This window comes from Copadichromis virginalis, linkage group LG13 (genome assembly GCF_057382275.1).
Source record: "Copadichromis virginalis isolate Kocher_CV1m ecotype Utaka linkage group LG13, C_Virginalis_male_GT1.1, whole genome shotgun sequence".
Classification (NCBI taxonomy): domain Eukaryota; kingdom Metazoa; phylum Chordata; class Actinopteri; order Cichliformes; family Cichlidae; genus Copadichromis; species Copadichromis virginalis.
The window spans coordinates 17,381,973-17,409,776 of NC_140630.1; the positions used below are offsets into that span (position 1 = coordinate 17,381,973).

The 27,804-nt window shown below is 42.0% G+C and overlaps 1 protein-coding gene across 2 annotated transcripts; it reads right to left on the reverse strand.

Annotated features, from left to right (window-relative positions):
- Positions 1-1,921: 1,921 nt before the first annotated feature.
- efemp1 (EGF-like fibulin extracellular matrix protein 1) lies at positions 1,922-21,169 on the reverse strand. 2 transcript variants are annotated; one of them, XM_085477654.1, is made up of 11 exons: positions 20,834-21,169; positions 20,127-20,230; positions 19,931-19,976; positions 19,484-19,732; positions 7,393-7,515; positions 7,186-7,305; positions 5,878-5,997; positions 5,619-5,738; positions 4,713-4,839; positions 4,431-4,623; positions 1,922-3,811 (listed from the first exon to the last, which is right to left on the reverse strand). In XM_085477654.1, exons 2-11 carry the CDS (start codon positions 20,205-20,207, stop codon positions 3,650-3,652), a joined length of 1,341 nt encoding a protein of 446 aa, XP_085333780.1. In that variant the 5' UTR covers positions 20,208-20,230; positions 20,834-21,169; the 3' UTR covers positions 1,922-3,649. The 2 variants fall into 2 exon arrangements, with proteins under 2 accessions (XP_085333780.1, XP_085333781.1); XM_085477655.1 differs by lacking the exon at positions 20,834-21,169 and having other exon boundaries at positions 20,123-20,145.
- Between the last annotated feature and the right edge of the window lie 6,635 nt (positions 21,170-27,804).

Consider the following 27,804-nt stretch of genomic DNA (forward strand, 5'->3'; position numbering starts at 1 on the left):
ACAGAGACTGCAGCGTGTTGTGCGCTCTGCTGAGAAGGTGATTGGCTGCAGACTCCCATCTCTGCAGGACCTGTACACCTACAGGACACTGGGGCGTGCAGCTCGGATCTCAGCTGACCCTTCTCACCCTGGACACAGTCTGTTTGACCTGCTCCCCTCAGGCAGGAGGCTCCGGTCCATTCGCACCAGAACCTCTCGCCATAAGAACAGTTCCTTCCCCTCTGCTGTTGAACACATGAACAATAACCGTATGACTGTTCCCACCACTAACACATGACCCTACGCTGTGTTCACTGCATCATTCCATGTTTGGCACTGATCACCACCTGCACTCATGTATATATCATGTATATATCTATCTATCTACTTAGCACTTTTAATTCTTATTCTAATTTTTATTTTCATGTCTATTTAAGCTTAATTTATAACAGTATTTATAACAGTATGTTTGCACTGAAGCACTGCAGCAATTTCCTAATGTTGTAAACCCGCTCAACATTTGGCAATAAAACCCTTTCTGATTCTGATTCTGATAACATTGGGTTTTTATTTTTGTTCATGAGTGGCTTTTAAAGGCTGGAAGTTTCTGCTTGTTGTGCCATCGATGAAAAAACAAACAAACAAAAAAACATGTATTATGAACATAGCGGACTTACTGCTGCTAACACATTATTGTTGCTACATGTTTGGAAGCCAATGTAAACTCTCTTGCTGTTAAAACACCTTCAGTTCATTGTGTTACAGATGTCACAAAATCACATGATATGGAACCAACCGTATAAATTTATTATATATTCTAAAATAAAATTTCTACATTTTTGTCAGCTGTCCATTTGTGCTCAGAGGCTTTCTGGTGGATTTAGAGGCTGGGAAGACAACTGAACTCACTGAGTGCTTCTGCTTTACATTATCATGCTGGACGTAAGACATTAAGGGATAGTAAATCAAGGCCATGGAGTGATGCATAAGGTTAGCAACAGTTCTCAAATAAAACTATTCAAACCCTGACTTATTGGTATTAAGGAGACCAAAGTGTGGCAAACAAGTTATGAAAAAAACAGCAAGAAAGAGGGGGCAGCTATTGCATCACTGGAATATTGTATGGAGGAGATGACAGAGGATAACAAACTTGGTGAACTTTCATGACTTTTTCCTTTTGTGTGATCTTCAGCCAGTGGCTTTGGCTTTGATCAGTTCAATAAATTTAACAATGATTAATGAAATGTCTAGCTATATGCAAGGAGATTAAGTTAATTAGCCTGTTACCCTGAGTGGAATATTAATCAAGAACAAGAACCTGAATATGTTGCTCTTCTGATGAGGTTCAGCTCCGGTTTAGTCACAGAAAAAGTGGGTGAGCAATGTTTTCTCATGGGGGTTGAATCATGCATGTACAGCAAAAACACAACTCCAATGAGTGGGGAGCTAAAGATGGGGTTTGGGGAACAATGACACATCATGTATCATCTTACATGTCCCATTGCTGCTCTGACTAAAGCTCTAGACAGCAGCGTGATTGAGTAACAACTTACCATAAAACCCCTCCCAACCAATTTTACATCTAAATATGATGTGTGTGTGTTTGTGTGTGCAGGCTTCGTAGTTGTCCCTGAGCACACGTTTACTCAACACAGCATATTACCGTATCCCCTCTGGATCTCCTTAAATAAGATAGATATGATGGCTACGGCATCATGTTCACTGCATTTATCATTGTTAAATTCAGATGAAATCATCCTCACGTTTTCCCTAAATCACGAGGGGAGCAGCAGAGCATTTCATCCAGCCGCTGCTTTTTCCATTACAATATATGTGAAGTCAGAAAATGTTTACTTTGGTGCGTGACTCTTGCGATTAGTTTTCACACATCTTAAAGCTGTTCCTCTGTGCTGTTGGGCAAAAAAAGAGAGAACAACCTGGCCCAATTTATACATCATATTTTATTCAACAATATAACTTTTAAACTCCAGAGTACAATCAATATAAGGTACATATGACAAAATATATATTTAAATAGAAAAGAAAAAAAACATTAAGGCATCTCATGGAAGAAAGTTAACATTTTTCTTGTTTTTTCTTTTGACAGCATAAATGATAAGATTACTGTTACATTTTCATGTTTATACCTCTAAGGCACTACGGTATGATCACTGCTGAAACCACATTAAAGGGTTTTAGGAAAAGCTGGATAACTTTCTATACCTACAGAGTGGTGACAACATGGTGATTGTCCATGCGGTTTTCAGTGCTGTATATCTACAGTTTATAGTGTTTCAGCAATAAGCCAGAGTGGACACGTGGAATCATAAAAGGCAAAGCAGGTAGTGAAAGATTTCTCATTCTGCCAAAAGTCTGGTGGCATTGTATTAACACTTTAATAATCCCCCTGTGTCGCACATGAACCAGCTACAGGGCAAAACACTGTAATTATCTTTATCACGCAAGCCAGCCTGGTGCCAGCCTGGCTTCTTTGACTGGGACTGACATTAGAAAGTCCAGCTGTTCCTCTGGAGGATCACTGTGGCACCAACGAGTGGTCAATTCGCCAAGTTGTATTATGAAAACTGTCATTTCCTGTACGTGTTCTCGAGTTCAAAAACCTCTGTTATTGCCTCTGTGACCGAAAGCTGTTAGGATGGTATCACAGAAACGCATAAACAGCTCGACCACATCCACCAAACCCGGGGGCAGAGAACAAGCTCTTTCTCACTCTTTCCCTTTCTATCCCCTCTGCGTTTCACACTTACATTTGCTTGCATGCATAAACAAAGGCAATCGCACACACAAACATACACACACACACTCACACCTTCTCACACGTCAGCACACTGATTTGTTACCTAGGTATGTACATGACTTAACTCCTGGGAGTAAATTGTACGAGTAGGCCTGCTGTAACATAAAGTTAAGTATTCTCTCAACTTACAGGCTAATTCCCTCCCTTTACACTTTTGAACTGTTCCTGGACTCCTCTGGAAATTATTACTCATGAGGCAAACTATACAGAAACTTGCACAAATAGCGGGGCGCAGCAGTACTAACCCCTAACAATTAACAGAACAGAGGATGTGATTTACAAGGTCAAAAGCTGCTCATACTGGATACGTGTACATGTACATTTCTATAGATTTTTCTTTCTTACTTACAAATGAGGCACACACTAGTTATTGTATGCAATTCTAGTTTGAACAAAGGGATATATGAAGGTGCAGCTCCATCAAAAACCCATCAGGTTTAGGTTGTGTGTCCTATAGGCCTCGTTTCCTTAGTGCCACTGCTCTGTTCCTGATTTTTCAGGAAGGTGAGACAATCACGATATGGGGAAGACACTGCATTTATTCTTCAAGCACTCCAAAACTATGTCAAAATGATTAATCTTTCAAAATACTAAAGAAAAAGTACTACGTTTTAAGATTGGTGCTTTCTTAATCAACACCTTGATAGAAAAAGATGCCCAGTGGTCATGTTATAGCAGAAGGTGGTCTGACTTGAGCAACTGGAACTGCTGTGCTGCTGTTTGAGACTGAGACAGCCTATATTATATACTGAATGTATATGAAAATGTAAAGTATGTTATGCTGATACAGGCATCTGCTGTGTTACATTGCCATGTTTACAGACTTGTGTGCGCTGTTGGGAACTGAGCCGCTCAGAAAGCGTAGGGCCCTACGATGATGGTGAGCCGCAGCAGTGAGCTGGAGCGGTAGTTCATGGTCAAATGGTGAGTGATCATCTCCAGGTCCACGACGTACTCTCTGGGGCCCGTCAATGGCTTGGTAAGCACCAGCATGGCACTCACATTGGTGGAACGCTGCAGAAAGTACAATCAATCCGTGTGTTAGCATGTGAGTGCAAATTGTATCTTTTTTGACACAGTTTTACATTAGTAATATAGACTCACCAGTCACTTTATTATGTACACCTGTTTAACTGGTTGTTTAATCTAATCAGCCAATCACATGGCAGAAACACAATGCATGTAGGCACATAGCCTAGCCGGACCATTTCTGGCTGAGAGGAAGGCAACAGTGACTCAAATAACCACTTATAGCAGAAGAGTATCTCTGAGTGCACAACATGTCGAACCTCGAAGAAAGTTGGCTTTTTAACTTTTTTAAGATCACACTGAGTCCCTCTCCTATCAGCTGAGAACAGGAAATGGAAGCTACAGTTTTCACAGACTCACTAAAAGTAGAAAAAAGAAGACAGTCATATTGCCTTGTATAACGGGTCCTGATTTCTACTGCAATTGAAAAATGTAGTTAATTTCTACCAGCTTTAGTTACTATGATAACTGATGGTGAGAATCAATGTGGATACTGCTAAGCATCAGGGAGGCTGTGGGTTCTCCAGTTTGTCCCCTTTGCCAACAGGCATCGTAACAATTATTTTACCCAGTTTTTGTTTTGTTTTTTTCCCCATCAACATACCCGAAGGAAAAACTCCCCTCCATCATTCCCAGATTTAATCCTGAAAGTGTTGTGTGTGTTGGCATATATGCTTGTGGCTTGAATTTGGAATATTTCCGCTGGCACAGTCCGCTCTGCCTGGATGCTCATGTATTTGTAGACAATTGATGGTGGGAGACCCTGGCAATCAGTCTGAGCCCGGCAGATGCAGCGACTGCAAGCAGACACAAAAATTAAGACAGACTTTTTGAAACTTCTTGTGCAAATGAGAGAGAATCAAAAGAGCCTGTGATGTTTACTGACTTTTCAGATGTTTGGGTGTAAGGTGGCTCGCAGGGGTTTCTGGGGTAGCAGCGGAAGCCTCCATAATAGTTCCAGCACATTTCATCATCTTGGCAGTTATGGGTTCCCGTCTCGCACTCATTTATGTCTGGTGATGATTGGAAGAGAGACAGAGAGAAAAGTAAGTGAAAAGTCAAATAGTTGGATAACAATTCAAAGCATTTTCAAAGAGAACTGTGTAAGCACAGTCAAAGTTCAGGTTATGTACAAGAGGTTTGGTTTTTTGTTTTTTGCTGCAGCAGCATTTGTTTTGGCAGTGGAGACACAGAAGAAGGAACCCGCAGATCCATAAGGGAGGGAAGCCCCTTGTGCAACCCCACAGAGCTCTAACTAAAGCTCTTTCCGTTCAGTACCATGAAAATAGAGCCATCAAGTGTGCCCCAAACCGCAGGGCTATTTCTGGCACAGCAACCTGGATTCATCACCAAAACGTCCCTCTGACACAACAGGCTAGATTCATGGCTCCATCTATAAAGCTTGCACCTGACTGAGGGGGAAAGGAAAAAATAACAGCTCTCCCTTTGAGAACATGCCGGACCTTCAAATAAATCCACTTCAAGAAACCAACATCATGCATATAAATTCACAGAGGTGGCTTAGCAAGGCAACACGAAGTTTGTGCGTTTGCCTTGCCTAACCTCGGCATTCTTTCCATGACAGTACTGGTGGCTTTAAGGTCTGCTTTAGAGGTTAAACAGATGATGACAGGAAGAATAACCACCAGTTATCCTCAAAGAGTTTATGTAGAGGAAGTTTGTTGTGTTGGAAAACAGAGACCGGGGTATGAGATAGATAATAAACGAATGAACACAAAAAGTAAATAAAAAACTGATTTATGGGAGGAAGGAAAGGGGTGGACTGCCATACCTTGACACAACCGGTTTGCCTGGAGCTGATATCCTTGTGGACACTCACAAGAGTAACTTCCTGGATTGTTAACACACTGGTACTGACACATGTAGCTGGACAAACCGCACTCATCGATATCTGCGCAGAAAACATGCACACACAAAAGTAGACAATGAGTAGAACAAGTCAGGCTCTGAAGTCAGTGTGCGTTAACAACCGGGAACGTGTTCGCATGTGGATGGTTACATTTATGCACGTAGTGTGCATGTGTGTGCACCTTGGCAGGAGACCGTGTCTTGAGCCAGCTCGTAGCCTTGGTCACACTGGCAAAGGAAGGAGCCAATCAGGTTGTAGCAGTGGTGATGACAGGGGCTTTCTGCATCACATTCATTCACATCTAAAACAAAAGAAGGGGTTTTACAAAGAGTACAGTGTATGGACACAATCTTATCTTCACCTTCTAGTTGTTACCCTCCAGCGTCCAGGCTCCTGGTTTTCCTTTGTTTGTAAATAGTGCTTTCTTCCCACCCGACCTTGTCTTGGTCTGTTAACTATCCTTCTGTGTTGACTGCATTTGGGTCCACAATCCTACACTTCATGACACTTTTTACCAAATCAAGTAATTTTCATAACCTGTCAAATAATCTGACCATTTTTTTCTTTGCAGAGTTGGAAATTTCCCAGAAGATAGCAGATCTGAACTGTCATAAACTTGTAATCGCTAAATCAGTTCAGTTCAAAAGAGGCAGAAAGACTGATACAGTCTGCAACAGAAACAGACTTACACATGTTTCAGCTTGCGTATGTGTGTTTGTTAAATCACATACACATGTTTCTGCATAGATAGGAGCTGGCAGCCAGTCACAGGTTTTCTAAATATGCTTCAGAGATAAACATCTCTGTGACACACTCAACAGCTTCCTTTGACTTCAGGAGATTTACAGTGTGGATTCAGGTTGCTTGCACCTTTTGTTTGGTTGAGGTGACTTCCTCCAAGGGTCTGCATGTCAAAAAACTGAGGAGTGAGACAAACCCAGTCAGTGTGAACACTGGACTTTGGTAGCTAACTCATTCTTCTACTCACATCTACTTAGTTACCTAACTTTATTTAGGTCATTATTAGCCGTATATTTATATTAAACATCTATTAAATTGATCAGTCTAGAAGAACCACTCATCCAGTTCAAGGTCAAGGGGGCAGCAATGCAATCTAAGCAGAGATGGCTAGATTTCCCTCTCCCTAGCCACCTCCTGTAGCTCTTCTGGGACACACACACACACACACACACACACCAAGGTGTTCCCAAGCCAGCTGTGAGATGTAAAGATGTCTTTTCAGTCGTCTTTCTAGGACGACATCCCCAAAAACCATCACCCAGGAGACAGCCAGGAGATGGTCAGATGCCCGAGCCACCTCTACTGATTATTGATTGTCTGGAGGAGTAGCTATAGTTTTAAGTGCTATTAAAGGTCAGCTTGATAGCTTTTATTATATACATTACAAAAGTACAAAGTCTTGATATTGATGCCTCTGCAAATGAGAAAACGATGCACACACACACAGCATGGATTTTCAGTGGCTTACCAACACAGCTGTGGTTGTTGCTGACCAGCTTGTAACCTGTCTTGCACTCACAGTAGTATGAGCCCGGGGTGTTCACACACCTGTGCATGCAGTAGTGGGTCGTGGCACACTCATCTCTGTCTGGGGGTACACAAGAGTCATGCAGAACAAGTTTAAATCGGTTAATAAAAATCACATAAAAAAGCATTTTATATAATAAAGACTTACCGACACAGAGGTCTCCATTCCTTTGGTAACCTTGAGCACACTGGCACATATAGGAGCCTCTGGTGTTGTAGCACACCTGTTCGGGACCACAACTGTGACTGCCTGTCACACATTCATCTATGTCTGCAAAAAACACACACACATGCACACACAAACTGAGACAAAGCTGCATGCAGTCAATTATACAAGAACATATGGAAGACAAAGCAAAGGGACGTGCCTGGACCGCATGAGCTCTGTGATGTGTAAACTGTTTTCCACAGGCAGCAAAATGTGTGACCACTGACACCATCACATTACACACATGGGCATAAACACACATGTTCACACAGAGAGCAGGCGATTACATAAAGACGGCTTTTATCGAGCAGCTCTGGGTGAGGGGAAAAACACAGATCATATCTTTAACTAACAAGACAGTTATTTGAAGAGGGAAGTATGCATGTGTGTGTGTGTGTGTGTGTGTGTGTGTGTGTGTGTGTGTGTGTGAGTGTGAGTATGAAAGAGGGAGAAACACCTCTACTGATAAGTCATGTGCTGTCTACCATAACGCTTTTGTCATGGTCCTGGGTCGTTGACCCAGCGTTTTGTGTTTTGTGACTATTTCCCTCTGTTCTAGTTATTCTGTGTCCTCCCCCCTTGTGTCCGGTTCGGGTTCTAGATTTCCTGTTTTACTTTGTAGGTCTGTGTCTCGTTATGCCCATTAAGTTCCAGCTGTGTCCCCTCCTGTGTGCCATTTCCTCATTACCTGGTGTGTGTATTTATAGTTGGTGTCTGCCTGTGCTCCTCGTCGGCTCGTCTGCGTTCATCCATGTATCACTGCGTTCCTCCGTGTAGCTCTGCATTCTATGGTGTTTCGTTCCTGTCTCTGCGTCTCTCTGCCCCGCACCCCTTTTGTATGGTCTCAGGTTTGTCTTTAGTTTCTCCCAGTTTAGGTTTGTAATTGCTCATGTTGAGTTGCCTGTTTTTGCCACCACCACCACCTTGTAAATAAACATCACTCTGTCATCAGTTCGCTGCATCTTGGGTCCTCCTTTTCCTCCACACCACACGGCTCCCTCCGCCAGCCGTGACAGCTTTGCTCTCTCAACAGACATCCATCAACTTAAAACAGACCCAAACACATTCACTTTCTGTTTCTCAACCCATAATTCACATGTAGTGAGATGATAAAAGTACGGCGAGCTTTAAAGGGGGTGAGAATGAATTCCAGGAGCGCAAACCCAAAAATGACAAACCCACATTTACCTCCAAGATGTCTTAAATAAATGTTGTCATACGTACAATCTGCACGAGCTGTAATCTGAGCTTCTCTGTTTAATGTCTTGGTAGCAGCTCTGGCCGCACGTGCATGTTAATACATGTGAGTGCCTCCCTTGAAACTGTAGGCCTTCCTGGTGTTTATAAGGAGGATGAGAACGTGACCTCCCACACTGTGTGGTAAAAGGAAGATGGCAAAGTGCAGGCTGCGGTGTTCAGCTTCCAGAGGCGACTTTCCAGAGTTTACTCTACGGAAGAAACAAAAGCTAAAAGCGCCTTTCTGGCATAGATAAGGAGCAGAGGTATCACTGTCTAGATTTTGAGGCATAAAGAGCTACAAAAAGAGCTCAAAGTCAGTTTTGGTTCTTTTGTTTTAAGGCTGATGCTCTAGTGTGACATCCACTGGTTCTGAACATCATGTATAACACTTTAAAGAACTGATTAAACCTCCAAAATATGAGACGCCAGTGAGACGATTCTACGTTTAATGCTGATTCTACGAACACATTTCCAACTTTGGATAGTTCAGAGCCAGATCTGCTTAAAAAAGGCTTTTCTCATGGTTACCTCCCAACATACACACACACAAACTATTAATATGCCAATGGTGTATACTCTCATCTCTGAGGCCCACCAGCAGGCCTCTTGGGTGGTCTGATGCAACCCATCATATGCAGACAGCCACTGGGAATTGGTTTAACAGCATGACAGACAGTTATCCTCAATACCACACACAAGGGAAAAGAAGAGGGTACTATTACTGCATTGCTGTTTGGCACGTGTGTAACTTAACAGTAGTCACAAGAGCCTGGAAGGTGTAAAGCTATACGAAAAACCTATAGTTGCACTGTGTCCTCTAGAAAACATGACATTAATAACCTCCCTGCAGTCTTTAGATAAAAATCAAATACAACTGAAAAACAGAATAAATGATCAGTCGACACATTCAAATCAGTGCAGGACAGTTAAAAGTTCTGTTGAACAAATAATTCAACTCATATTTCCCTGGAAATGTTTCATGCGATAGACCTGAAGAGGATCATGCCCTTCCCTGAGTGCCTCAAATGCCTTATATTCCAGCCCCACAGCTTCCTCAATGAATGGGACTGATGCCGGTGAGAAATTGGCTTGATTTGCTGCGCAAGAGCCCGTGAAAGAAAAGCCAGACAGAAGGTAAGTTGTCTTCACTCCCTAAAGGAAAGAAAGGGAAGAGGGCTGAAAGGTTCTCAGCTCTATGGGGGCGCAGTGATAGGATGAAGTACATTAGGGACAAAAGCAGGGCTTATCTAAAGGTCCACCTTAGAGACAACAGGTGCAAACTGCATAAAGTGTGGAATGCACACATAAGGATTGTTGCTCATTGACCCACTTAGTAGAGGACAAAGATGAAAGCAGTGCTGCTCTGGAAAATCTGTGTTCTGATGTGGCTTGAAAGACATCTAGGAAAAGACATTCGAAAACAGCACCAAATGTCAGCAAGAAACCAAGTGCCGGGATTGCTCAGTATCACACTTTGGGATACTGTCCCAGTATCCCAACTCAAAGGCTCAATGACACTATTGTCATTATATTCCAATGCCTCTGTCACTGCTAGTGCAGCATCCAGGTTTAACCTGTAAAAGAAATCTAACTCAACCGATTATGAACAGAAGATTTCACACATGCAATGTATGTAAACATTTGATCTTTGTGGTAATACCAGTACCAATGGTACCGGTATTACCACAAAGATCCAAAGGTGATGGGTATAAATACTGGGAACAATATATAGCCTAAACCTGGCAGCCAGCTGGGGTTTGCATGAGTTCTCTCTGGGTACTCCGGCTTCCTCCTGAAGTCTAAAACCATGAAGCTGAATGGTTATCTGGTGACCTGCCTAAGGTGTACACTGCCTTTTGCTCAGTGGCAGTTGGGATAGGCTCCAAGAAAATGGATGGATGGAGTGAAAAACAATCACCTTGCTATACTGTTGAAACCTGTGCTAAGTAGCGGGTTGATGGCAAACTACGAGCCTTGACAGGTAAATATGCAAAGTAGCAACACTGTGCAAGAAAAATTAGGTTGAAGTGGGTGTCAGAGAAATAATGGAAATGTAATCTTGCATATGTACGGCACGAAGAAAACGTCTGAACAAATGTCAACAATTACTTAGACAGAAGACAGCAGTCAGAAGCCAGGATCAAGTCCCTGTGACTCATAACCACACCTACTTACTGGAGGTATTTGGTGATTCATTTAGACTGGAAATGCCTTGCCTTCTGGCTATATAATAGATTCAGACAATACAAGTCTGAAAAAGCAGTCTTGTGTGTTCACGCTACCCTACCGCCAGACATCAACAAATCCGTGATATCAGTGAAATGCTCTGCGTGTAAATACGGCAACTTGCTACGTCACCACACAGATTCACTCAAGTTGCAAAAGCATAGCTGTGTTTGCTTAGAACTAAACACAAACTGGCAATGCCATTATTTTTACAATCATTTGAACATTAATAAATAATAATAGCAAATCAGTTCACAGTTTAACCTCCTTCTGATTGGTCCACACTGCATCCCCAGACCCAAAGGTTTAATATTCAGGCCTGAAACATGCAGTTCCTCAATTGACCACTTGAAGCTGGCTCAAAAAGTGAGTTAATCACCTACCTACAGACTGCCGTATTAAAATACTCTACTTTGAGTAGAGGAACCTGCAAACTTGAACTGAAACTTCTCCAAGGGGATGCCTACTGGATATTACAGTATATCATTTGCAAACAGTGAATCCACAATGATTAAATAAGGAAATGTTGTTCTGTATTTTATAACTATTATATGGTGTGCACAAACATGTCTGTAGTTCCTTACTGGGGGCCCTAGGACGTGCATATAATTTCTGTACACACATAGTTCCATGCAATGTTTAACCTGTTTATGGGTTTTCAAATGTATACTTTGGTCATCTTTGAATGTGGATGAAGCACATTATCTCTTTTGTTAATGTTGTTGTATTGATGATTGTTGTATACATATACTGTATGTATCAGAAATGCCACGGACAGAAAACCACAGACTAAAACGCCCCCATTTTTTCTTATTGCCACGGCACATTAAATGTATTGCATATGTATTTTGGAGTGCTTAGATTCTTATTAATAGTTCCTTAAAGATCCTTGTTTGAGAGTGTATTAGAGTTTAACATTATAAGAAATTAAGGGAACAGCCACTGTGACTAACAAAGCAGTCGCTGTTCAGTATTTAATGGGAAATATATTTTATGGAAAGCCTGTTAATATCGGCATTGTATTTAACATCAAAGTGACTTAGGACCATACAAAGCTAACCACTGCAGCTAGCCAGTATTAGAACTACTTTCATGTTCAAATAATGTGACATTAGCGCCAAAATGTTAAACTAGAATCATAACAGCAGTTCACAAACTAACTTCAGGGGATAAGCCAGTGCTCATGGGCAGAATGAGCACCTCTGACTGAACTTAATGTTGACTTTCTTCTGACTTAATTCAGGACAAATCTGAGCCTGAGCTGCTCCACATGTGCCAGCAGCTTCAAGGCGAGATGGCCACTCCTGATAGCAGCATTTGCTCATGTTCTGCTGCCAACCGGAATTACATCAGTGCATTTGGACTCATTTTAGTGCGACTTAGCTGGCATGAGTCCAGCAACATCTATGCCACTGTTGGTCAGAGTGGCTCTGGCTACCTAAATCAATGAACAAGGTGTCAGGGGTGTACAGAACATATGTTTGATCTGTGTCCCAGCATTTTCCTCAGCAAGGTGTAGAGACCATGAACTCTTCTAGTAAATGGATATGACTAAGTAGTTTGAATGTGAACAGTGTAGCTCCTATGAAAATTCTGTGTGCGGAAAAGTCAGAGTCATCTTCCCTCTCCTGGAAGAAAGCTTGGAGAGGTCTAAATAAAAGCATATGTGCTGAACACAGTCCAAAGGTTCATTCACAGGAATATCTTGCGGTAACTGCTACTTTGTCACTAAACCTTTAAGGAGCTGCCAATACAAAGTTCCCCAAAACTTTGTGTAAGCATGTGCGTGTGGGTGTGTTTGGAGGGGGGGGTGGGGGTGGAGGGGGAGTTTATCCCACATTGGCTGGCTCCTAGGTCCCATAAAGTCTCCACAGTTTGCCATGCTGCACACTCGACAGGAAAACTGCAACAAGCCATCAAATGTGATGATGTGTTGCGTGTGGGGAGAAGTGACTGTTCCCCGAGGTCAGATTTTTGTCAACGTTTATTCAACATAGCTTGCAAGTTTCTTCCAAGAGCGAGCCTGCTGTAACATCACAGGGAAAGATAAGGCTGTCCAGCAAGAGAGTGGAAGATGTGGAAGGAAAGAATGAAGAAAAAGGGTGGAGGCTTTTTTTTTTTTAAACAAAAACTGGCTTTTTTTAAGATTTGAAGTTAGATTTATGGCCGTGTGTGCATATGTGATGTCAGAGTTAAAACCTCCTTGCTTTTCAAGGAGATTAATTCTAAATGCCTTGTGGGAGCTGGGGGAGTAACGGGAATGGCGGCAGCTCAAAGAATGTGAGTGTGTGTATGTGTGTGTTTATGGATGAGTGGGTGTGCGTGCATCGGAGGTCCTGTTTGAGGTGCTCATTAAATGGCCTTTTTTAGAGCTGCTCATGTTTTATGGAATGGAGTGATGCACTCTAAAAAGGTGTATATATGAGTTTTAGTGGGGGGGAAATTAATATATATCCAAAATGGGGGCCTAAAATTTATTTGGCTTGAATTCAGAACAATGTGTGGCGTGCTCCAGATTTATACTGACATGATAGGGCTTGTTGTAATTATCACTTGAGAGCGTTTAATCTTGTTTTCACTGAACCACTGCAATGGAAAGCAGGAGCTGATCCAAAAAACAAAACAGTTGGAGCCATCCTGCTGTTGGACAGCATCTCTGTTTCCCTCTGATTATTGGATAATTCAATCTTTGGGCAAGCAGGGGGCAAGATGTGTGATGTTAATAGCCCATAAAATTTTACAATGTCAGATTTATCAGCATGTCATACACCATCTATTGTAATATCATCCCTCGCTGCACGGCACATTGTTTCATTTGTGTATAGTTCTCTCTGCAATGCAGTGTGAAATGCAGCTATCGCTGGCTTGAATGCAACCCCAGGACGAATGGGAGTGGTGGTGTTCCCCTTTCAAAGCAAGTCCAAACACAAAGCAGATAAGAAATCAAAGAATTCAAGACACTAAAATCATATATTCCGTGTATTTTCATCCGTATTAGGGCATGAAATATTTCTATGCTCTTGCTGATAGCACCACTCCCAAGATTCCCCTCTCATCGCTCTCATTGTTCAGGAGAAACGGGAGTTTTAATCATGCTGACACTCACTAACTGATTTGTGAGTTTGTTCCACACGTTTGTAAAGGTCGGGCACGCTCTTGACGTTCTTGAAAATCCGTCCAGTGTGCCAGCCGTATTCCCTACTGATAATAATCCTTCCTGTTACTCTGAAAATGTCTAGAAAAACAACCAAAAAAAAGAAGTGCTGAGCAATTCTGCTGCTTTTCAGCGCGAAGAAGATCAGTCGCTCTGCTCGCCTGACATGCCAGGAGCTGGGCTGCAGTCATTTACAGCCCTTAAAGGTAATTTCCGACACCGAAGGAGTAAAGCTGCAAAAACGGAAAAAAAAACATGTTCAAAATAACAGCGGGATCATTCGAAGAAAAGCAGAAAAAGTGCGTTAAACATGGCTCGCGATTGCATGTGTGTGTCAACCAGCTGAGAGCGAAGAAGTGATTTATAGCAGCCCTGTGTCCCTTTCCATCATGAGGTAAACGGAAAGATCAACACATGTAAGCACATCAGAGGAGGAAGCATCTGGCCACTGGACAGGCACCGACCTCAGGGAGAATAATAACAACAACATTAAGCGCCTGCACCGAGGAGGCACGGCAAAGCTGCTTCCCCCTTTTCTCCTCTCTGCCATTGTTGATGTGATGGCAGCAAGGAGCCAGTAGCAAACCATAAGCAATAACAACATACTGTACAGCAACACGGCTGAGGCCAAAAACAGGGCTGCCTGCATGATGGTTTGATTATATTCACAGAGGCTGAAAGACACTCTCTGGCAGCGTAAGGAAGCTGATGAAATACTGTCACCATGGTATACCCATTAAAAGATAGAAAGGCTGGAAATCATTCTGCAAAGTGTATTTTTAGATTCCATGTGTTTATTTTTCATGGAGAAAGGGGGGGGGGGGGGGGACAAAACTAAGGCTGTAGCTGTTTAAATCGTTTCTATGATCGAGAAATAGAAACAGTGTTAAAGGAGCTTTGTGTCATTTATCCGAGGCTGAGAAGTTGCAACATCAGCAGGCCTCCTGGCACCGTTTTCTAATGGAAAGTGAGCTTTAACTGTCAGAAATCGAGCATCTCTGAATCACTTCTGCTGACTCTGAAACATAACTTGTGAAAGTTTTGTGCAGATCACATAAATTACCTGGCTTACACATATTGTGGCCATGGAAGATCTCTCTGGTGGACACAGTATTTCATGGTTTCAAAACTGCCTTTGCCATTTCAATTCTGACATTACTTCTTACTTAATAGCCAGGTGCTGATTCGCTGAGCTTATATCCAGGATATTGCCCAATGTAGAGCAGTAACATGAGCTGGAGGACTGATCTCATCTCTAGGGAACAAATTGACTTCAGTTGTCACTCAACTTCCAGAAGAAGTCATATTTTCCCTCTATACAGCACTATGCAAGCAGATAAAGAATATACACCTATTTCCTTTTTTTCTAGGAAAATACTAAGAAATGAGGGTTGGCTCAAGACCTTTGCAGAGTAATATACAAATAATCATAAAGCTAATATGAAGTGAATAAAGTATTCAATGGCTCAACACTAAATAATCCATTTAGAGCCTGACTCTGTAATTCTGTAAGGCTGTACATCCAGGAAACACTTGCAACTGTAACAGAAATGCCAAAGTTATTACAGCTCATCCTGACAGGAAGTTGGAGCAAAATGTCTGTACCAAATTTCATGGTAATTCACCCATCTAATCTATCGCAACAACAAACTATTTTTGACCCAGAAAGCATGTGCAGTTCAAGAGCCCGAAGGTGCAGCTGCAGTGTAACAGGTGCAAAAGAGCCGGGCAGTAAAATCACAGGGCGCTAGAATAGCAGCATCGTGCAGACGAGCGCAAATCACGAGTTTGGGAACAGGTGGAAGGTATGAGCTTTGCTGGTAATAGATAGGTTCAACGGGGACAACGGTGTGCTTCAGGTGTCTTACTGCCTGAGTAAACAAAAGCGGGTATGTTTTCATTAAACAAATCTTTTGTGTTTGATCCAGCGTCCTCCTGCTAAGCAACAAAATTGCTGCATAATGTTTTAATCTAACATCTGGCGTATACTGTATCCGTTTAATTTTAGAGTTGAAGGCTTCATTCTCTGTGAAAAAAATACAAAAACAAAACGTTTTCCAAATTTCTGTCGCTTGTTTTTGGAGAGGAAACAAACACTAACAAGATAACATCTAAAGGAATTTCCTGAGAAGGAAAAAAAGAAGAAAAGCATTACAGCAATCTGTTTAACTTCACATCTTTTTACATTGTCCATGGCATGGCAAAGGCTCATGGTTGGGGCTTGTATCATCAACTGCACATGCGAGGATGAGCCAACAATAAGTGGAACTGTAGGAATTAACTGTAAAGGTCAAATAGTGAAGCCTGTTGGCAGCGTTACGCTGTGCTTTGCAACCGCTGGGCTCTCTTTCTTCGCTCCGCTCCCTGCATTCCTGCTCCTCGCAGATCGATCCGATGCTTATCTGTCAAGGTGGTGAGTAATTCCTACCATCACAAAAGATGGGAGCAAACAAAAAAAACAACCACGGCTAACATTCCAGAGATATTCCTCCCAAGTGCATTGCATCTGTGTGGAAAAATGTTATTGCATGCGCTTGGCCTTGTTCGGAAAAATACACAAGTTCTCCGTCATGCGGGGCTTAACGGCCTTAATAGAACATATTTAGGAAAAATTTCCGGCCACTGCAGGTGAAGAGCGTACAGGCAAAGCTGAAATTAGTCAGGCATGCAGGTGGTAATGTGGCCTACATGACCTCAAGAAACCAGACAGGTAAACAGGAGTGGCATGTTGCTTCATACTGCAGCTCATGAGTATCTAATTTAGAGATGAAAAATAAATAGGCACCAGCCAAAGTATGTAAACTTAAGACCTGCGAGGAGAATAACACAACCCGCAAAGACATAAGGTATAATTATCTGTCAAAGATTATACTGAAGATGCAGTTAAGCTGGGATTTCTAAACTGTGAGGGTGTATTGTCATACAGTATGCTTTAACAAATCTAGAAACAAGAGCTTCACACTATTCTCCTGATTTATGACCGATTCAGCTGTCATTTGTCCGAGGAAGTGATCTCACTTGGAGGCATCACCTGGCGGGGTACACAAGTGAATGTATGTTGTATGTTTTTGGAGGGTGGGTGGAGGTCGTGGAAACGTGAGGAATCATTAAGCTGTCATACATATAGTCAAGGTTCACAGCTTCTCTGCTTGGCTGGAGAAAGGTGCCAAGTTCCCCTACACTGTGTCACTACAACAACAACAACACACGCTTAAGTCTCTGTTCTCACTCGGGACCAAAGGGCTTTATAGCCCCCTTTTGCAAACAGTTTTCCGCACAGGGATGACTGCTCAAGCTGCAAATCAAACAAAAACACGAGGTTGAAGAGTGTTATATATTCTGTGGTCTGTTTTGCTTTTAATCAGCATAAAGAATAACGCACTTAAGAGAAGCTTTTCCTTTTTTTTCAGTTTCATTTGCGCTGTGGAAAATTGGCTTCATTTTTTTGCAGCGCTGGTAGCTGACCTCTCTGCTATTCGCCACACACTCAGCAGTAAGTCACTGAAACAGCAAGCAGCTGCACAACCCATGACGCTGGTGCAACCTGGCTTGGTCAGTGCTCCGGCACTTCTGTGGTTATTTAGTCAGTGTCCGCCTTTCATCGTCCCCTTTGCCCTACCTGACTCTGCACTCCAGGTTTCCTCCACAGAGTGGTGAGTTTGCAGGGAAGGAGCCTGATGTAAGCGCTATTTGATACACTGAGGTTTTCCCCCATTGAAAGCTAATGGGAATTCCTTTGGTAGCAAGATATGTACGTAGCTGTTCGGAAAGGCTGCTGCGGTGCAAAAACGAAAAGATAATTCTGTGTCCAAGAACAATTGGCTCATTGTAGCTCTGTTAACTGTAATGACAGAGAAACTGGAGACTGATGTAAACATGGATTATATCATTCGAGCAGTGAAAATATACGCCCACATAACAGCATGAGACGCCTTCCAGTTAAAACTGCAGTCATTTCAAAGCAATAACACTGACAGCAACAGCCTATCATTGTTTAGCCCATGCACTGAAACAGCTCACCAGTGAATAGGTATTATACCCATGCCAGCTCGCTTATGTGGTTACTTTAACTGATATGCTGCCATGTTTTACACTCTAATAAACCCTAATTGGGTTCCAATTCAGAGAAACACATAAAGCACCTCACACATATCTTTGTCCCAGGTGTAAAATCAAATTTGTTACTTTCACTGGAGCGCTACGACTGCAAACCTCACCACACAGCCACACACCACATGGTGAGAGGAGTTTTTAATCACTGAACACATGTACTGTACTTTACTGCACTTTGTTTTTGCATTAGATTTATAAAGGGGCGTCTTTTCCACTTAACTCTCACACATTAAGACAGATGGTAACTAGATGTACTGTATAGGGTTACAAATGATTTCAAATATTCTCTCTCTTCTGTGTGGCACAAAGTAACAATTAAGGGCACTAGTGTGTGTGTGTGTGTGTGTGTGTGTGTGTGTGTGTGTGTGTGTGTGTGTTAGTGAGACAAAGAATGAATCTCCCACCACTCCCTATTTGAGAAGATCAAAGAGTTTTTCTCAAACACAAGATCACACCCACGCAGTCTTTGCGCAGCTACCAAAACCACAACCTAGTAAAGGCGCAGGGGATATCTACTGTAGCTGTAAGGGGTACATGTGAGCACATAGCTCACCAGAATTTTACAAAAGCGGCTTGATTTCCCCCCCGAAGCGCAGGACTTCAACACCCAAAACAAGAAGAATTTAAGGAAGAAGCTGAACTCTGGCCAAAAACATCACGCTGCGAGCAACCAAAGGGTTTTGAAAACATGACATCAGAGTGGAAAAAAAACAACAAAAAAATGAGAAGCTTGCAACACATCTGGCAGCTATGCATAGTTAAGCTGTTGATGACTGTCAGACAGATGGATGAACAGTTCACCTTTTGAGCTCTCAGCTTACTGGGGCTCTAAAGTCGTTAGCAAGTAATTATCAAATACCTGCGTAGCCCTGCCAAGTGTAAAAAGAGCATACTGCTCTTTTTAAGGAGATAAAAACACTTTGAAAAACAATTCTGCCACTACACTGCAGAACACAGCAGCTAGTGTATCTATATTTTTAGGATGTAATCTGTCTCACAAAGGACAAAGACCTATAATATTCTGGAAGATTTAAAAACTCTTGAAAATAATGTGGCAACCATCCTTTTTAAACCTCTGGACTTTATTTCATGGTTACACCTCTAGTGCTGCTGACAGAAGCCAATTTCTCTCTTGAGGAGTATGTCAGCACCACTTCCTGAGATAACCGTGTGTTTACACCATGTGTTGCTGTAAAGCACTTTAAAACAAAAAAGGAAGCCAATTTTTCATGGTACCTCCCACAATCATATATCTGTACAGGGAGAGAGGGGGAAAAGTTTCTGGGCTGCTGATATTACCTTTGCAGAAGTTCTGCTCATCTGCAGCATGTCCTGGTGGGCACCGAATGCTTTGAGAAGGACCCCTCGGGGGCTGAGGCTGGTCTGGTGGGACAGCAGGGACAGGATTGTCTGGCAACGGCACCTGCTCACCGTCCTTACTAATATAGATGACGGCGCTCTTTGGAAGGCAGAGGTATCCACCAAAGTGGTTGATACACTGCATCCCTCCTTTGCATGCGTCGTCATACAAGGCACATTCATCAATGTCTGAAAGAAAGAAAGAAAGAAAGAAAGAAAGAAAGAAAGAAAGAAAGAAAGAAAGAAAGAAAGAAAGAAAGATTGCAGATATGCTATTTATGCTATTATTGTATTTGGATAAAGTACAACTTGCATTAAGCTTACATGGAAAAACGTTTTTTTTTTAAACAGGAGTATAAAAAGCTACATAAATGTGTAATTTCTCACCTTTACATTGCTCTCTGACTCTGTCGTACTCATAACCCTCTGTGCACTGTGAAGGACATACAACAACGCATTGTTTAGTATCCTTTCAGGAACTCTCGAGCTGTACATCAGTAAATGAAAAAAACTGAGCAGCATGCATATGTCAGGCTGTATTAAACACAGACTGACAGGTAGAAAAAAAGGTACGCTTACTCACTGTAATAGAGACCGGCTCTTCAGCCTCCTGAGAGAGAACATGTGCAAAAACCGCACAAAGACACACACAGATCCCCAGCATGTCGACCAAACGTCGGAGAAGTACTGTAACGGGATGCGGAGACGTCAAGTGGATTGAGTGTGCAGGACCATTTTTGCCTGACATGCCTACGATTTTTAGTATCAATTATAACATTACTGATGGCATTACTCAACGAGTCCCAACATTTCCCCCTGCTGACGTGTTGTTTATGTTGGCACCGCTCCAGGTAAATCTCCGACTTCAACCGAGTGTTTTTTCTGTCGTTTCTTTCCTAAAGGATTAGTGCGTAACACGCGTAAAGATCGTGCGTAAACATGCCCCCTCTGTGCCAATCGGGGTTATGAAAATGAAGGCACGCAGACCTCGGGTTGATTAATATTTTGTACCTGCCAAATACACGTCTTTCCTCACACAAGCTGCCTAATCACACGGTAACGTGCGTGTCTATTCTTGATTTTGCTTTGTTCATCACAGTTCAAGATCCTGACACTTGTTACTGGACAACTCCCTGAAACAAGCGAACTGCAAGAGAAACAAGTGCCACCGGAGTTTTACTCACTTGTTTCAACAGCTTAACATTTTTCACATTCGATGAATTGATTTCATTGTTGGTAAGAACGATGTGTGCAAGTGCTTCGTCATCCCGTGATGTCTTAGCTACATACCTGCAGTTACCTGCGGATATCCAAACTCTCCCGGCAAGCCGAACTAAACGTCCCCGGCGTCTTTGTTGTTGCAAGTCCGACTGTGCGCGAAGCAGGGTGGCCTTTATCGTGCAAACGGTGCAGTGGATGTCAGATGCTTGGCGGAGTGCAAGCAGCGCTTAAATGATGAACATGCGGTTAGTACAGTATGACACACTGGGGGGCGGTGTACCGGGCAGGTTGACTCCGGGCTTTTCTCTCACCGGGGTGCAGTAAACCATCAGCAAGTTTCAGTGGCTCCCTCTATAGACTGATGTACAGTGAGGGAAGTGGATATTCTCAGAAAAACAGATAATACGGTATTATTATCATCAGCCAGTAATCTATTAAAACTCTTTTGATTGTAAATTCATTAAGAAATGCCTTTCACATTTTAGGTTATATGCAAAAGTTTGTGTTCATGTAATAACATATTATACACATAAGGACATAGCAGTATCACCTTCATTTCTTAGTTTGTTTGTTTTTCTGAGCCAATGTGGAGCTATAAGTCATTACATTTGTAGAGGCCTGAATTATTTCTATATTTTACTCTACAATTGAGCCTCAGTTACTTTGTTGGCTGTCACATGCAAACCCCTCTCATCCTGTGAGACCTCAGTGCCAGTGTTATGTACAGAATGTGTGAGCAGCAGGTGGTAAATCAAATCTTGTGTTGAAGAACTCTGTCAGCAAGCACTACATTAGCCTCTAATACATTTCATGGTGTTTACAAGATGCCTGCACTTTAGGAACATCTGCTGGATTGGCATGGCTGCTGGGATTTCCCATGGGGGAAGAGACAGCAAGCGATTGTGTTTGTGTGCATGTATGCATGCATGTGTGCCAGGAGCTTGCTGATATAAGCAGGGCTAAAATGGACTTGGCACCAGCCCCTTTAATGCTGACCCCCAGACCCTTTCCTTAGAGGGTGTTCATAAAAGAATAGAAGATATATTCTGCATGGCACAACATCCTCATCCTTCCTTTCTTTGGAAAAAAAAAAAGTAGATTCTCCTCAACCTCAAGAAACTAATTATAGGAGTCGTGTAATCACATTAAGATGTTCATATAAGAGCTGTATTATTTCCAGTAGGTCTTTTAACAAAACTACTGATTTGTTCACAGATAATAATGCATTTGGGTAAACATTAGGATATGCATGCACACACCTTTACAAACAAGGACAATCACAAAAAAGAAACAACTGTACAAAATGTTTTACTCTTCACTAGAATTTTATTGTACTTGGTAGGCTATTCAACACATGCACAAAAACAGTGAGATAAGACATTTCATTAGTAAGAAGCATTTTGAAACCGTTTATAGAGATTAATAGAAGATTTTATCCAAGACTGATGAAAGAGAGGATGAGAGAACATTCCCTTTGGTCCTGTTCCCCACTGGAACAAAATTAGACAGTCATGCTTGTAAATCACAGAGGCGAGGCTGAGCTGGTTAGATCTCTAGGTGTGACCAAGTCTCCCTGTGAATGTTACTGAAGTCAATAAGCCCGCCCCTACACCCCCACAACCCCCCCCACACACACACACACACACACACACACACAACAAAAGTATTATTCTAAGTAGTACAGTGCACAAATGCATTAAAAGAGAACATGCTAAGAACAAGTATGACCTACATTGATGCAGGTATCCCGTTTGGACTCCAGCGAACAAGAGGGGAACATTATATGAACATAAACATACATTTAAATGCCAGAGTGATAGATTGGCCCTCAGCTTAACATAAGTACTGCTCTGAGTTTCACAACATCTCTGTGATCATTATTACCTAATCCCCAGCCCTCAGTGGTGACTAATATACATGAACCCACACACAAACATACACACATTCATTCTTGGGAACTGTGTGAAAACTACTAAGAATCTGTTTATTTTCCACATTTAAGAAGTGCAAAAAAAAGTAAGAAAAAAAAAATCAAATTTAAAACCATATTTTGAGTTCATAAACCAGAAGAATATTATTCCAGGGGAAAATAGAGAAGCCAGCACTTTGTGACGTTTCTTTCAATGCTGAAGGCAATGCATCAGGTACTGTTGGCAATTGAGCATTAGCCAATCAGTTCCTGATGCAGTATCATCCACATCAGAAAGCTCTTCCTTCACTCCGACATCAGTGTAGGGGTAGCTGAAGCTGAATAATTTACAACACATTTTGATCGCACGCCAATACGTCCTAGTGGTGAGAGGAGCAATGCAAAATAACCCAAACTCATAACAACAAGCCAATTATTATTCTTTTCATCCTATGATAATACAATAGCCAATACTGTACAGTACACATCATCGTAAGTCAAGATGGCAGCAGAAGCATCTGGAAAGTGAATTCATGCAAATTCCAAATGGGCATGCATTATGAAAGAGCTGCAAGAGATGAGGCTGCACTTCAAAAGACTGTCGAAAAGAAATTTTTAAAAAGTGGGGAAGGGGGATGTGAGAGAAGGAAGAGCAGACAGAGAGGGTGTCTGTGAAATGCGCTTGTGTAATTGCAGTGACATCTTCATTGAGAGTCCTCCATCTCTTTCCTGTGTGCTCCAAAGGGCGTCGTTGACGCCGGTCGATGTGCAGAGCAGCCGAGGCGCTGTGTTTAGCATAATCCCAGAGGCCATTGTGAGAGCAGCTAGTGAACGACTCACAGTTGCCAGCTGAGATTTCACCAAAACACAGCAGAACACAAGGAGAAGGGGATGAGACAAGAAAATCAGAGGTGGAGGAGGGGTACAGAGAGGGGACAGGAGGGAAGGTAGGAGTAATGAAGAAAAGAATGCATGTGCCAAATATTACATTACCCTAAATCCAAAGGGTGTTATTGTGTGCATTAGTGTTGAGGCTAAGGGTGGTGGTTTTCTGTACTGAGCATTCAGCTTTCGCAGCATCAAAGAGGAAAAGTGTGAAACTTGCTTTCCTCCAGGTGGACTGCACCTGTTGGCCCTTATTCAGCACTGCAATTCAGTTTTTGCCCCCTTTTTTTCTTCTTTTAACCAGTCACTAAGTGTTTTGACTTGTAACAGTCAGGCATACAAAGATTAAGCTAAACTATCGCATGCCCACATCTGTTGTGTTGTGCAGTGATCGTCACCCAAAGCTAGAAAGCAAAACCTGCTTTGATCACAGGTTCAGGTAGGTGGACATTTTTGGGGCCAACCTTTGTGTAAACAATGTGGTGATTTGTGAAATGTTCAAACAATATAGAATTTTTCTTAGTTTGCATTGTTATTCATATAAGGAGAAAGATGGAACAATGACTGTTTTAGGGCTGCTTTTTAAAGGGATATTAGACAAACTGCAGAATCTCTCCAGGTGATTGTGAGAAAATAAAGCACCATCACAGTTGCCTGCAGAGATTACTCAGTCAGCCTCAGATTTTTCTCTCTTGAACACGCATGCACACTCTTCTGTGGCGGGTATGTGTTATAGCTATAAGAGTCAATTGGCAGCAGATGGTTAACACTGATCAGGATAAAGGATGAGGTTTGACCCCCCTACCGTTTCCTCAAAGGTCTTGTGTTACCATAGTGACTAGTCCAGGGCACGTGCCTCCCATTGTTGAGCCGTATTCTCCGGGGTCAGCCACACACCCAGTTAGAGGTCAGATGTCACACAGGCCTCTCGCTCTGGTCACCACTCTGCAGCTTTCAGCCTCTGACCCCAACAAACACTGAAACAAATTAAGAGATGGGGAGAGGGGAGAAGACGATGACAAAATTAACCACATTTACTCAACAAATCTGCACAATCACATTCGGGTTCAGGTTATCCTGACAAAATCTGTTCTGAGTGCAGTGCAGTTTTCCGGGGAAGATGTACAGTGTAGTGGAGACTTCCTCTGCATCTTACAGTTTGTCTCCCTCTTGTGGTGAAGTATGATAGTTTTATGTGGACTTGGTCTACATGATGAAACAAAAATGCACAGTATGGGGACATTCTCATGGCTGAGGGGTTAATGCCTCACATGTCTCTCTTTCAGTGTTTTCCCTCTATACCAACACTGCACACACAAACAATAATAGTGATGGTGAGCTCTGAAGAAGAGTTGCATGAAAAGATGCATACGATACTTTTTGACAGTTACTTGACACTTGGTTCTCGCCATTTTACATGTAACATGACCACATCTCATTCATGCAGCCACAAGGCTGACAAGACTTTCTACCAAACCTTATGTTTAATTATCAAATAGCTATCAAGCTAATGCACATTTACTGACCAGACTGGACACATTTTTGTAAGTTTTTTGCCAGAGGTACCATTTTTTTCTGTGTTGGGATATTCAGGTCATCGAGTTGCAAAGTGTTGCTCGGGCATTGACAAAAGCAAAATCTTAAGTTTATTAAACGGAACAGGCTGACAGTCCACACTTTGTTAGGCAGTGAATGAACAGAGTGGTTTTGACAGGCCTAACCTCTTAAGCTTCGGGTCCCACTGAGCTCGGCGCAGCTAGAGCTAAATGCCATCTGTCCCAACATCATGAGGCCCCCCAACCTGTCCCCCAACAGTTTAGCATAAAATCATGCATTGCTGCTATTAAGAAAGGACGCAAGATCATTTTAATCATCTGACATCAAAGTCCACAAATTAAAGAATTTGCCCCATTGCCAGCAAAAGTTTAGAAAAAAGTTATAAGGCTCGTCAGGTTAAAAGCTTTGCATACAGCAGTGCTTGTAATCCACTTGATTTGGTTTTCAAAAGAAAACACATAAGGAATATGCACTGGATTACAAGCAAAACAACTGTCTTTGAAGAATTAAAAAAAAAAAATCTTTCAAGAGGTCTACACTCTTTTGTAAGTTAAATAATGTTGCTGTTGCATTTCCCTCCCTGCCTTCATCTGCAGCCTGGCTTTTGGGTGCCTGCTACCGCTGCTGTGGGTTTACACCTAAAAATAAAGAGCAGAGAAGTCAGAGATGTGGAATTAGAAGGAAAACCCAATGAAATAGTAGCTCTGAACAGATACCAGTGACCCCTGAATACAGTCTGTCCTGTTTTACGACTGCTGCACAAAAGTCTTCACAAATAAATATTGTATTAAAAACTTCTTTTTTTTTTATGGACATTTTAAAAAGTAAGGAAATAAAATGCAGTTCAATTGTGTCAACTGCAAATGACTCTTTGCTTCAGTTAATCTCTGACTGTTTAACAGTTTTTCAAAAATAATTTTATGCTTTGCTGACTTTCACATACAGCACTGAACAATAAAATTATATCACGAGATGAACTTTGGTCCTCGTCCTTTCACAGTGTTGTCTGCTCCATTAGCTGTCATCTGATGTTAAGAGCAGAAACCAACCTTTGTGCCCTGCAGCTAGTGTGTGTGCGCTTTAGTACTTCATTAAGGTCTTGGACCTTAACTGTACAAGCAATTGTCCTCCTCCAACAAAAAGACTGACGCATTGCATCAGTTGGAGGTAAATTTATCAAAGGAGGCACATACAATAGACACAGCAGCACAAATTATGAAACAGGTCTGTAAGGGGCCTCCTGGTGAGCCATATTGTACTGATTGTTGATGGTCCAGTTTGGACTGAATGACATGTAGTGACATTCAGATGGAAAATGACAGAAATAGTGCTATACATGTACAGCATGAGTCAGTAAATGTGCAGTACGGTGAGCGGTGTGAAACGATGTGCATTCGTGTACACAAAGCCATGCTGAGTGACACAGACAACCCATAGACCTCTTATAGTTACACATTGGCTAAAAACAATTGGGATCTCCATGAACTGAAGTGACATGAGTATTTGTTCCAGCCTTTCCATTAGGAGCCCTTCTGTAGAGGTGAAAGAAAAAAGAACAAAAAAAAACCAGCACTGAGTGAGGGAGGGTAAGAGGGATAGTAGGATAAGGCGTGCGTACAACAATGTCTGGCAGAGTAAAAGGGATCAAACTGCAATAGCACGAGCTGCACTGAATTTGAGGGTGGGTTTATCTACTTACACAGCCATTTTACTCTAGCCACATAGCAATGTTAAATATCACAAAACAGGCAGAACATGAATCATGGCACAAAAATGTAAATGCACAATTGATCAGTCCTGAGATATGTTTTTCCAGTGCTAGCTGTGAAATAATTATGTGCTTTTATAAAACAGGATTACCAATTTTAGAGCCGCAACAATCGGTCAATCCCTTCGCAAGTCCATTAGCTGAAAATTCAGCAATTATTCTGATGAATCTTTTTAGTAAAAATCACCAACAGTTCTCTCCATTAGGAAGATTTGCTGCTTTTCCCTATTCCATGACATTATTTTTATACACTGTTTTAGACCAGACAAAAATAAATAAATAAAAGCAGTTAAAAAATAAAACACAGATAACAAAACAATCTACTGTGAGGCACGTTTACTAGACTAGTTACTTAATTTCAGATAAAAAATAAAAATAAAAATAAAGCTCCTGTACAGTACTGTGGAGACCAGTTTTAATTTGCTTGTCGTTCACTTGAATATGAGCCTGGCTGCCATTTAGCCCCTGCACTGCAGTCTCACATGAAATGGACCGATGGCACATCAGACTGTCCTCACCATATTTACATCCCATCTCCGTTATTGGATGCATAATTCCTCCACACATCTCTTCAATCTTGTATCACAGACACACACACACACACAACTGACGACAATTATAATTTCATATGCCCCAGTGTATCGCCCACCCAAGCAATTTTCTGCCATTTAAATGTGAATTTATGTCTCATGTAAATGCGCAGGGATTCGATTTAGGCCCATTGGAGGACTGGCCTTTTCCCCAAAGAGTTTACTGTTATAGACTTCTGGTCATTTCAAGGTCTCTGTTCATCACCTCGATTTCACAGATTGCATCGGCACTGAATGACATCACACCACCTTATCAACTTCTCTCCTTACCCATAATACGGTTTCACCAAAAATCTGAATATTAAGTCAAACCATCTCTTACCTTGATCAA

Excerpts from the sequence above, each read along its gene's own strand:
- efemp1 (XM_085477654.1), bottom strand. The coding sequence starts at position 20,207 with ATGCTGGGGATCTGTGTGTGTCTTTGTGCGGTTTTTGCACATGTTCTC. Across the intron at positions 7,306-7,392 it reads GAATGGAGACCTCTGTGTCG|ACAGAGATGAGTGTGCCACG; the intron begins GTAAGTCTTTAT and ends GTGTACCCCCAG. Across the intron at positions 5,739-5,877 it reads AGACACGGTCTCCTGCCAAG|ATATCGATGAGTGCGGTTTG; the intron begins GTGCACACACAT and ends TTTTCTGCGCAG.